Raw genomic sequence first — 12894 nt, forward strand, 5'->3', positions numbered from 1 at the left:
TCTTTTGTCCGATTCGGTATTTTACCGATTCGGTAAAATTACCGAATCGCAAAAATACCGAATCGGTAATTTTACCGATTTTTTAAATTTGGGATGTAGGTGGGACTACTTTCAGTCCCACAGGCCCTTCAGATTCGGTATTTTAACACCCAATCCAATTGGGTGTTAAAATACCGAATCCAGGTGTGCATGCACATGTGTGCATGCACACCTATGCCATGTGACAGACAGACATGCCCTTAGGGCATGTCTGTGTGCCACATGGCTCACATGCCTTGTTTTGGGGTGCTGGAGGGTGTCAAAGTGACACCCCCTGCACCCTTGCACAAATCGGTAATTACCGAATTGGTAATTACCGATTCGGTAATGCCCATTGATTCCTATGGGCTTCAAAGGCCCATAGGAAGCAATGGGGGATACCGAATCGGTATTTACAGAATCGGTAAATACAGAATCTTACAGATTCGGTATTTACCGAATCTGAAATACCTACATCTCCCCCCCTCTAATTTACCACTTCATAAATACCGATTCGGTATGATTCGGTATTTATGAAGTGGTAAATGTAGATTTACCTACATCTGGCCCTTTATATCTAGTTCATCATAATACAGTATATGGAGGCTAAAAAGCCTGTGCAAAAACCGCATTTCAAAAGGTAACCAAAATGAACCAGGAAATGTAATCTCTGTTCTTGTTTATAGCATAACTAATTATGTTATGTTATGTTATTTTATTTTATATAGCGCGCGGATGCCGCAGCCAAGTGGCGTCCCGGCGCTTTGGAGATTTGAGTAACACAACACATCAGAGAAGGTCAAAGAAAAAGGGCCTAAACTGTAGAGAATAGGAAGGTTTTTAATGCCTTCCTAAAAGGAAGCAAGTCAGGGATGGTCAAATTACTCATATGACAACGCGTCTAGGTAAGCTAATTCCTTTCTTTTCCTATCGACTCTCACTATGAAGCGAACAACAGAGTAAACAATCTTCATATTTTCCAGGCTACATAAATAATTAAAAGCAGTTTTATAGTTATACAGCCTATTAATGAGGAAAAGTGGTTTTAAAACAGATTTCCGAATGTCACCATATAAAGTACAAAATAACATTAAGTGTAATGTGGATTGAGGGGTTTTTCCATTAAATGGACAGTTAGGTAAATTATGAAATCCCTTTTCTTTGACACGGAACGCAGTTATATAATGTATAGTACCCAATTGAAACCTTGTTAAATAAAATATGTGCTGGATATTGCCTAACAGTGTAAGATATCTTTGTATACCCAGCACAGAAGGAATTTGACTATAGGCAATACCACTATGTTTTTGACTAGCCTAATCAGTGTCTAATTGCAGTCTAGGCCTTGCATTCCGGGATTTAAGTCAGGAATAAAAGCTACAAAACACAGAATATGAGTATGGTCGAGTCAATTGCTCACACCTGCCGTGGGTCAGTTGCATGAGTCTGGGGAGCAGGCAGCCAGCAGTGTCCTCGGCTCTGAAGTAAGTGCAGGGCCGAACTGGCCCTAGCAGGCACCGAGCCTTTCCCCTGTGTTCCGCCAGGGTGGGGGCCGGCTTTGGGCTCCTCCCCTTCGCAGCCAAAGTTGCAGAGAAAACAGTCAACAGGAAACTGACACGATTCATTGAAGAGAACACCTTTCTTGACCCGTCCCAATCCAGATTCCGAAGCGACCACAGCACAGAGACCCCCCTACATGCCACCACAAAACGACATCCACACCCTTCTGGACAAAGGCCACTCCACAGCCCTCATCCTAATCGACCTATCTGCGGCCTTTGACCCCGTCTCCCACCGCACACTAGTCGCCAGACTTCACGACGCAGGCATACAAGAAACTGCCCTGGACTGGATCTGCTCATTCCTCACCGGAAGAAGCCAAAGGATCAGACTCCCACCCTTCCTCTCTGACCCCACGAAAATCACCTGCGGAGTCCCGCAGGGTTCATCACTGAGCCCCACAGTCTTCAACATCTACATCGCCCCTCTCGCAGCCATCGTCCGACAACACGGCCTCAACATCGTATCCTACGCTGACGAAACCCAGCTCATCCTCTCCCTCACCAAAGACCCCACCACTGCCAAACTCATCTTCCAGAAAGGAATGCAAGACGTCACAGTTTGGATTACCAACAGCTGCCTGAAGCTCAATGCCAAGAAGACAGAAGTCCTCGTCCTCTGTACCAGCCCTTCTGCATGGGATAGCACCTGGTGGCCGACTACCCTTGGAAGCCCATCAACCTCCTCAGACCACGGCAAGAACCTCGGCATCGTACTCGACTCAGCACTCACCATGAACCGACAGGTCAACGCCGTCACCTCCAGCTGCTTCAACACCCTTTGCATCCTCCGCAAGACCTTCAAGTGGATCCCCCCTGAGTCAAGGAAGACAGTCACCCACGCACTCATCACCAGCAGACTGGACTATGGAAATGCACTCTATGCCAGCATCAACAAGTCCCTACTCCACAAACTCCAGACAATACAGAACACCGCCGCTAGACTCGTCTTCAGCATCCCCCGACACAAAACCATCAGCCAACACCTACGAAGTCTCCACTGGCTCCCTGTGGAGAAAAGAGTCACTTTCAAAATCCTCACTCACACCTACAAATGCCTACACAACAACGGACCAACATACCTCACCGACAGAATGAGCTTCGACGTACCCAAAAGAAACCTTTGATCTTCCATCCTCGCACTGGCCGAAACCCCATGCATCCACCAAGCCAGAGCAGGCGGAAGATCCTTCTCTCACATTGCAGCCAAGACCTGGAACGAGCAACCGGCAGACATCAGATGCATCCCCTCCCTGAACATCTTCAGGCAGACCCTCAAGACCTGGCTCTTTGGCTAAACAGATCTGCGGACACTGCCCCCCCCCCCTCTCAGCACTTGAGGGACGTTTTTGCAGCATAGCTGCACTATCGTCCCTGTAACAAAAGCAGCCGAAACAGGCACTGGCAAACAGCTTGGCCGCACCCCAAACGCCAGGGGAGGGGTGCAAGCACTTTCCCACTGCCGGTTTTGGTTCCCAGTCCGGCCCTGAGTAAGTGTATCTGTAGACAGCAGACAACCGCTGGTGTCCGTAGGTCTTAAGCACATGTATCTGCAGGGATGCCTATCACCAGGAGAGAGGGGCCAGAGGGGGCGAGGATCGTCTGAAAACACGAGCGCTTGCTGAAAAACAAAACCAGGAGAGAAGCTATTTCCAGCTGATCCTTGTTTAGTTTGCAAGTGCTTGTGTTTTCTGTTGATCCTCGTTAGTTTGCAAGCAACTAATGAGGATCCGCTGAAAACACAAGCGCTAAGTTGGTTAAGATATGTGCAATAAAAGTTGGGCAAATAAATCTTTTGAACCTTGTAATATGTTAATTATTCAACCCAAAATGGCAGCAAGGCTGAAAGATGAACCGGGTGCATTTGTGGGAAGTGCTTGCAAGACTTCTAATATGTTAAGTAAACAAACAAGGTGGGTTAGGTGGGTGGTAAAAAAACAAAGTGCTGCGACAGACATGAAGGTTTGGGTCCCGGCGTGGCTCAACATCTTGTGAACCTAGGCAAATCACTCAGGCAGCATGGTGGCTTTATGGACGGAGGCCCACATGCATGGCAAAACTGCCCGCTGCTGTGACCGGTGGCATATGCAACCGTATCAACTAAAAGAGTTCTCCCTAAGCAACTGAAAAATAAAGCAAGCGTAAAGAAACTGTACTTGATCGGTGAGCTGGGGGGGTGCCATATTTTGAAATATCGTATGAGGTTAAAAGCACTTGCAGAGTTTCTTGTGTGTCCAGCAATTTGTAGGCAATAGTAAAAATATCAAGATAAACTATGGTGATTAATAGAGACACTGGAGTTTTGTCCAGTGGCATTTTAATTCATCATAACGTAGTGCTGTGGGTTAAAGTGCCTGCTGCAAAGCATGTGTACCATGCATATCATAGAATTATATTTTATGAGGATAACTCAATTGGTTACTGCTTTTGTCAGAGAGATCCTTATGTTAATTGCAGTTCATAAGTTACAGTCCTAATGCAGTACAGTGACCTATGAACTGTCATCAAAGAGTTGCATGCAGCCTGCATGCTAATGGTTAGAATGTTATATTTCCCCCACTTTTCATTATCTTAATGTTGGTAAAAAGGGTTCATTAGTGTACAAATACATTTTTATTTGTAAAGCCATCCCGCAACCATTGTGTTACATTTTAAATCTTGAGTTTGTGTTTCTCCAGACCAAGCCCTCTTAAAATATACTGCTTAGCAATATGGATGACACGTGACTCCTACACCGTGTAGTACTCATTGACTCATGTAACATTTCCTATAGCAGATTTATATACGTATGATGCATTGTCTTTGTATAATGTGTGTGTGATGTAATGTGCTCTGACACCATACACTGATATGAGTAGCACTATAAAACCAATGAAATACTTGTGTGAGAGGGGCTATGGAGAGATGAGGGGCACTGTTGAAGGGTGTTAGTGAGGTAATCCATGGAGGAGGTTATGGAGTGGGGTGAGCGCCAACAAAGATTGCCGCACCAGGCGCCCCCACCGCTAAAGTCGACCCTGCAACCTTGTATAGAATATGGATGAATTATAAGCTGCCACTTCTCCCTGTCAGCATCCAGGAAATGAATAATATTTCTTTGCTGTTTGCTTGACCATTGGCCTATGAGTACATTATGTCTCTTAGTTAGCCATTGAACAGGTAAATAGTTATGCTTATTTGCAATTTGCATCGCAGCTGAAGTTTTTCAGCTATTTGTACGCTCGTCAACCAAACAGTGCAAAATCTTAACCATTTAGACAGCAGCCCGGTAAATGGGTAAATAGTGAAGTGCTACTGCTATTTGCAAGGCTTCTGGATAAAGACTACAGAACCCTTACTATTTAGCCAAATAAATAATTATGTTTTTCTGCTATTTACAAAGCCGCTGGCCAAAGAGTGCAGAACTCCTACTATTTATCCAGTGGCCTGTTAAACAGTGTAGTTTTGCAGGTATTTTCAAGGCCAATAGTAAATCATTTCTACTATTTAGCCACAACCCACGTAAATAGCAGGGAGAAATTCACTATTTACCCTTCGGCTAGCTAAATAGCTGCTACAATACACGTGTGTGTCTATGTGTGTGTATAGATAGATAGATAGATAGATAGATAGATAGATAGATAGATAGATAGATAGATAGATAGATAGATAGACAGACAGATAATCACAAAGGAAACAGTACACCAGCACTCATCAAAAGGGACCCCATTCCACCAAACTAATCATGGAAGAAGACACCAATTTCAACTAAGTTAAGACGGAGGTGTCTACCTAGAAGTATGGATAAGTTGTCTTGACAGGCACAAAAGTAACATTGAAGGAAATCACTGTGAATAAGTTATGCATTAGCAAATCACAGTATGTTAAATGGTTAAAGACTTATTTACTTCAACCTGAGTTGTCACTGTTTGGCGTGAAGAAGAGTGTTCACTTGTCTCACAAAATAAAAGTGATCACTTCTGAAATATTTTACATACCTCTTTCTCCTTTCTCTCCAGGTACTCCATCTCTACCATCCCTCCCTGAAAATCCAGGATTGCCTGGTAAGCCTGGTATGCCCGGAATCCCTCCTCCTGTTACAGCTTGACAGACTTTGTGTTGTTTGTCTTCTGGAGAATGTGAATCAGGACTCTGCATGCTGCCACTTAGTAGGCAGGTGAGCAACAGCATGGTGAAAATAGCCATCTAAAAAAGAAGTAGTCACAACAAAAATGTGCATGTGTTTTTAATTAGAATTGAATCACATTTACAAGCATTGGGACTCATTACAGAAAATATTATATTGGGGAAATATGGAGCACGTTAATTTGCATATTTAAAAAAAAGGTTTAAATAAGGCGGCAAACAATGATCTTTCTTCCATCATACTATTACATGTAGAAAAGGAGGTCATTGAGTTTTTTAAAAATAGTTCAACATTTGCAGGTCATTCAGGTTAGGAAAATGTTGTAAAGTCCATGCTCAGCTTCCTTGATTCACTTGGGTGTCTAGTCCTCAGAAATTCCTTTGTTTGTAGTATTCCCTTGGTGCTAGACAGTGGCTGCTGCTAGCTGGGGAAATCGGTGGGCAGCTCAGGGAGAATAAAAGCAAATAAATCTACCTGCAGCCTAGCGTACGCCGCCACGCTGCTTCTTCAGAGGATGCTTACACAGGCTCCCAGAGTCCCTACGCCAATCCGGACGCTACTCTTATGCTGGCATGTGCATATGTCAGTTTGGCAGTCCTAAAACAGCCAGCCAAACCTACATGCGCACTGGCAGTGGCCTGAGCCCACAACTCTTTCTGCTCTGATGGCTCCACCCTCAAGACTAGTCAGTGGCTCTGGAGTAAAAGAAAATGATAATAAAGCACTTTCACTACATGCTTCTTCTGGTTCCAGCAGTGGGGTGATGCTCCTCATCCATAACCGAGGAGCCGCCCCCGGTGCTAGAAGATTACAGTCCCAAGTAGCCATCGCAATAGGATTTTGAGGCTATTTCTTTTCCTTCAAATAATCTTAGTCATGCTCAATAACAGGGAAACGGTAATGACTGGGTAACTGGAGGAGCGCTGGTTGGTTGGACTTTTTTCTTTAGTTGTAAGAATAAGAGGTATCCCCGACTAGAGTTCTTAAACCGGGATAAATGAATCAATTGGAAATAAATTAGTTAAGGAACATGAATAAAACTATGGACCTAAACTGACATGACATAATATTTAAACATATATAGAAATATATAGCTTATAATATTCAATAGACATTAATGTAATATTCAAAATGTATTTATTTTTCTATTTCATAAAGATAACTTATGTCATCTGATTAGATTTTCAAATCTAATGTTTACAATACTGCTGTGCAAATATATCTTTAGATGTCACAGTTAGTACAGCTCAATAATCATTTTGTAAATTGATTAGATCATGTGAAACATTTTAAGAACATTATCTTATTTTGTACATGGCTAAGAAAGTTTACAGTTGCTACGCGCGTTTCGGCTTTCAGCCTGCATCAAGAAGCCATTATGTGTATTCCAAAAGGAACCTATACAGAAACCCTTTATCACCCTTGTTAAAAAAGAAAACCTGCTAATCCTGCAAACATGGTGAACCATCGTCTTACTTCCCTTCTTCCTTACCCTGCTAAGGTTCTGTAAAAATGGATAAATTCCCAACGTATTCATTATTTGGAAGGCAATGACTTGCTAGATTTCTCTGACATGAAATTTTGAGTAAACAACAACACTGAGTCAAAGTTGTTGGCAGTGTTGGATAGCAATCATCTCTGCAATGAAGTACCTCTCAGATCATAAATTACCATAGGTGTAGAACAGGGATCTACAGAAGTATCCCTACTCATGTTCTATCACTGAACTCTTTTTACTTTGGTGCAGTTTTTCAAATTTTTGAGTACAACTAAACATATTCAATAAATACTCTTAAACTAGGTCTTTGTGTGATTTGTTATCTTTCTTATTGTTTTTTTTTTCAAATATTTTATATCATCATTTCACATAGACATGTAAACAGCTTATTTTACAGAAACATAAATATGTAACATACTTCACTGTGATGATGTACACATACTTAAGACAGATTCACAATTTGAACGATAACTGACAGTATATGGCAACATAACTTACACATAAACAGTCCATAAGCAAAGAGGCATGTCTTTTTACGTTACACATATATAACATATATTTACAAGTGCTTTGTTCCCCTAACAAATTGCACAAGTGTCTAATTTTTCTTTGTGGGAAAACCAAACACAGCAAAAAGGAATTACTCAGGTCTGAAAGAACAGTCCACGTTCTTTCCACCAACATGAAGTACCCGAATGGAACTTCTAACTTTCGAAAAGAATGTCATGGGAGATCTGGAGATCCTAGATCTCAAGAGAAAATTTACCAAGTGGAACATGACTAAAAAAGAAAAAGAGGCGTTGGAAAATCTGATGAATAACCAAGGCACCAAGGCGGTGCTATCGTCATCATGGAGAGAATAAAATACGAGGCAGAAATTACACGTCAATTTGCTAAACCAGGACAACTACAGAAAAATCGAACAAGATCTAAGTACAGTAGTGCAACAAAAACAAATTGAACTAACACAAAAAGGAGAAGAGCAAGGATGGCTATCGGAAAAAGAGGCCCAGTACATCAATAATGACAATCCAAGAACACCTTTGATGTACGTCCTTCCAAAGAAACACAAGGATCCAATCAACCCACCTAGAAGACCTATCATTTCAGGTGTAAATTCGAGCCTAGAGAGACCAGCGAAGTACATTGACACGTTCCTAAAACCATTCATTCAAGCAACACCAAGTTTCTTGAGAGACACAATGCAGACCATCACCATATTGGCAGGCCTCCCCTTTGACCCAGAAAGTGAACACCTGGTGACATTAGACATAGTTAGCCTGTACAGCAATATTCCACAAGAGGCTGGCCTGGAAGCACTGAAGTTTTTTCTAGACAACCGTGCTCGCCCCCATAACCTACCCACAGAACACCTAGTCAAGATGGCAGAGGTATGCCTCAAATACAATTTCTCTGAGTTTAATGAAAAACGGTTTCCACATTTCAAAGGGACTGCAATGGGTTGTCTATTTGCACCAGAAATGGCAGTGATGTTTATGGCTATGTACGAAGAAAGATGGGTCTTTTACAACAACCCGTACAATGGCTCTATACGGATATGGCGTCGATATATTAACGACATGTTCATGCTGTGGATAGGACCCCCCTGAAACACTACACGAGTTCCACGAGTGGTTGAACAACCAAAACCAAGACATACAGTTTTCAATAAATAAAAGTAAGGAAGAAATCAACTTCCTAGATGTCTTAGCGAAACATGAAGAAGGAGTAATATACACCACCCTTCCAACACCTTCCTCCACTTCTTAAGCTTCCAACAAAGGAACCTTTGTGAGAATCTACCATACAGCCAGTTCTTAAGAATCAGAAGAAACTGTACAAAGAAGGACTACTTCATTAATGCAAACATCCTGATGGCGAAACTGTTGAAATGAACCTACCCAAGGAAACTGCTCAAATGATCCCACAAAAGGGCTTGGTACACCCTGAGGGAAGCATTACAGGTCCCCAAAAGTGGTGAAAAAGAAACACCGTTGGTCTGTGTAACCACATTCTCGGGCATTACCAACGAGGTAAAAAATAGTCAGAAGAAATTGGCACACAGTAAAAGGTTTAGAAGAACTGAGAGAAATACCAATCTGCGCTCAAAAGGAACAAGAACATTAAGAACAAATTTGTTTGCGCCAATACTCAGGTAAAGAAACTGAAAACCTCTATACAGGGTATGCTGGCCCTTCCGCCCATTAAATGTCACCATCGATGAGGAAACTGCACCTCGTGTGCAAGTACCATTGAAGGCGATACATTTGAAAAAAGCATCATACATGAGGAATTTACCAACTGCAATACCTCCAACGTAGTTTACTGCATCATATGCCCATGCAAACTTGCATATGTTGGCAAGACAAACCAGGCTGTGAAAAAGAGGATTACCAAACATAGATCCAGAATTAAATATAAAGTCCAGAATGCACCAATGGTCCAACACTGTGTAGAAAAAGGATTGCTCACCTGTTGCCTTTTCAAATAGTAGAAGGAGTACTGGACTGCGAGCACGTTGGAGCAGCTCTTCCTTTAGCCTTCATACTCTACTCCTCGCGGAACCCGCTCCGCGGGTCCCGCATCGCCTCTGGACATCTTGGACTGCGCTGTTGGAAGTGCGCTGTGCTGTAAAGCTGAAAGCCTGATACGAACAACACTGATTGAGCTTCTGTGGCGGTGGTGAGTGCAGGGCTGCGAGCGAGGGCAGGCGCAGGACTACTAGTCCCAGGAGCGCCTGACCCTCGGCATCTTCATCAGCTGACCCGCTCTCCCTGCTGGCTCCTCCCCCGCCTCAGCGCAGCTAAAACCAGCGTGTCAGTTTCCTTGTTGGATTGCTCACCTGTTGCCTTTTCAAATAGTAGAAGGAGTACTGGACTGCGAGCACGTTGGAGCAGCTCTTCCTTTAGCCTTCATACTCTACTCCTCGCGGAACCCGCTCCGCGGGTCCCGCATCGCCTCTGGACATCTTGGACTGCGCTGTTGGAAGTGCGCTGTGCTGTAAAGCAGAAAGCCTGATACGAACAACACTGATTGAGCTTCTGTGGCGGTGGTGAGTGCAGGGCTGTGAGCGAGGGCAGGCGCAGGACTACTAGTCCCAGGAGCGCCTGACCCTCGGCATCTTCATCAGCTGACCCGCTCTCCCTGCTGGCTCCTCCCCCGCCTCAGCGCAGCTAAAACCAGCGTGTCAGTTTCCTTGTTGGATTGCTCACCTGTTGCCTTTTCAAATAGTAGAAGGATTACTGGACTGCGAGCACGTTGGAGCAGCTCTTCCTTTAGCCTTCATACTCTACTCCTCGCGGAACCCGCTCCGCGGGTCCCGCATCGCCTCTGGACATCTTGGACTGCGCTGTTGGAAGTGCGCTGTGCTGTAAAGCTGAAAGCCTGATACGAACAACACTGATTGAGCTTCTGTGGCGGTGGTGAGTGCAGGGCTGCGAGCGAGGGCAGGCGCAGGACTACTAGTCCCAGGAGCGCCTGACCCTCGGCATCTTCATCAGCTGACCCGCTCTCCCTGCTGGCTCCTCCCCCGCCTCAGCGCAGCTAAAACCAGTGTGTCAGTTTCCTTGTTGGATTGCTCACCTGTTGCCTTTTCAAATAGTAGAAGGAGTACTGGACTGCGAGCACGTTGGAGCAGCTCTTCCTTTAGCCTTCATACTCTACTCCTCGCGGAACCCGCTCCGCGGGTCCCGCATCGCCTCTGGACATCTTGGACTGCGCTGTTGGAAGTGCGCTGTGCTGTAAAGCTGAAAGCCTGATACGAACAACACTGATTGAGCTTCTGTGGCGGTGGTGAGTGCAGGGCTGCGAGCGAGGGCAGGCGCAGGACTACTAGTCCCAGGAGCGCCTGACCCTCGGCATCTTCATCAGCTGACCCGCTCTCCCTGCTGGCTCATCCCCCGCCTCAGCGCAGCTATAAATCTCCCACTTGGTACCGCAACGCGGGAGCGCGCGGGAGTGCGCCGGGAGAAGCCCGGGACAAGGGCGGGACCGTCTGAGGCCGTCAGAGGCTGAAGTAGGCTGGGCTGGGCCCCCTCCCTTTGATCTCTGGTATTATTTAGTTTGACATTTCTCTACAGGCTTGTATTGTACCTTAGGGTTCTGGAATTTTCTATCTATTGCTTCTTGCGTAAACTATTCTCATGACGGCTAAAAAACTGCGTTCTGGACGCGTTCTAGTAGGGAGATCTGGGTCTAAAACGAAATCTAACCCTTTACGCAATAAAATTACGTCCTCCATGCAATTGAAAGGCCAGTGTCAGCTTTTCAATTTATGGGACAAAGGGAAAGACAAGTCGATTGAGCTGCAGCCCCCGAGCGAAATTCCAGAATATAAAGTTTCGGAGCCTGCTAATATGGTTATTAACGTTTCCTCTAGCCTGAGTTTGGTTCCTAGTCAATCTTTGTTTATACCTGCTAGCCCCGAAATAGTAAGGGGTTCGCCTTTGACTTCAAACAACTCGCAATTGAAACTGAATTCACTTCCTGAGTCTTCGGGTTGTAAGGTTTTGAAACCCGACAGTACTGTCCCCCCCCAAGCGTCTCTCATGGAAGTTCCCAAAGTTATAGTGAACACTAGCCCTTTGTCAGTTTTGCCAGTTAAACCGCCTGTCCTAGGAAGTGATTTTACATTACCTGACATTGATCTAACAGCTCACAAGGATCGGATGAGATCCCTACAGGGGAAATCTAGGGGTATCCCAAATTCAGATGAAGTTATAACCATTTCAAGTGCGGGTCCTCTAAGTAGTACACCCTCTAATAAATTAGATTTTTCCCTTGCTCAATTAAACTTTACCTCTTGTTCTGGCCCTATTTTGAACAATTTAGCTGAGGGTTCTCCAAGTATTAATGGGAGGTTAATCTCCAATTCATTGTCCTCTTTGGAATCTATACTATCTTCGATTCTGAGCCTACTTGAAAAATTTGTTGGAGGTTCTGAGTGTATTTTTGACACGGTAACTCAAATTTTAAAAGTTCTTTTGCAAAATAAGAATGGACCAGTGTCAGATCGCCCTCCAACATCTGCTACTCTGATGGAGATTCCCAAAAAGAGTTCTCCTAGTGCTCAAGCAGCACTGGATTCAGCTCAAACTCCTCTCCTTACGGAAGGCCAAAAAGCAATGAATCCAGTAGCGCTACCAGCTGACCTTAAGATTTTCAAAGCGGTTTCGGCTGGTGCTAATTGCATAGCTTCCATTAGTGATAAGATAGAGGTAGTATCTACGTCCCCAGTCAACCATAAAATTGAAACCCCCTCTCTCTTCCCTATATTTTCCTTACAGTCAAACAAAGAGGAGGTGATCCATACAGCAAATTCTGGAATGGTAGAAAAATCGATTCCCCCAAAACACAAAAAGATCAGAATAAAGAAGAGAAAACCCATTCGAAGATTCTCTAAAAAAAGACAGAGAAAACTTCTATTTGATAAAAGTGTGGAACCAATTCTAGAAGATCCCCCTCAGGCTGAGCAGTCTTCTGCCTCTCAGGAAGATATGATTGCTTCCCCTAAAGTGGAACTCACGTCTACAGGTTTAGGTCCCATAAGTTCCACTAACCCTTTCCTCCCCAAGGTCACCTCACCCTCTGTTAATCCTTTCCTTTCCTATCTCAATCCTTCAGCAAGGCCTCTCCAAGTCGCACCCAAGGTCACCTCTCCCTCTGTTAATCCTTCCCTTTCCTCTCTCAATCCT

At 44.3% G+C, this 12894-nt stretch overlaps 1 protein-coding gene across 1 annotated transcript in view; it reads right to left on the reverse strand.

The window, feature by feature from the left end:
* LOC147698597 (protein HP-25 homolog 1-like) overlaps nt 1-12894 on the reverse strand; it is a 158087-nt gene that overhangs the window by 46113 nt on the left and 99080 nt on the right. Inside the window, exon 2 of the mRNA XM_086935191.1 lies at nt 5555-5762. Coding sequence (XP_086791317.1) covers nt 5555-5762 — 208 coding nt within the window. The remainder of the gene's footprint in view (nt 1-5554; nt 5763-12894) is intronic.

Source organism: Lissotriton vulgaris, chromosome 8 (assembly GCF_964263255.1).
Source record: "Lissotriton vulgaris chromosome 8, aLisVul1.2, whole genome shotgun sequence".
NCBI classification, from domain to species: Eukaryota; Metazoa; Chordata; class Amphibia; order Caudata; family Salamandridae; genus Lissotriton; species Lissotriton vulgaris.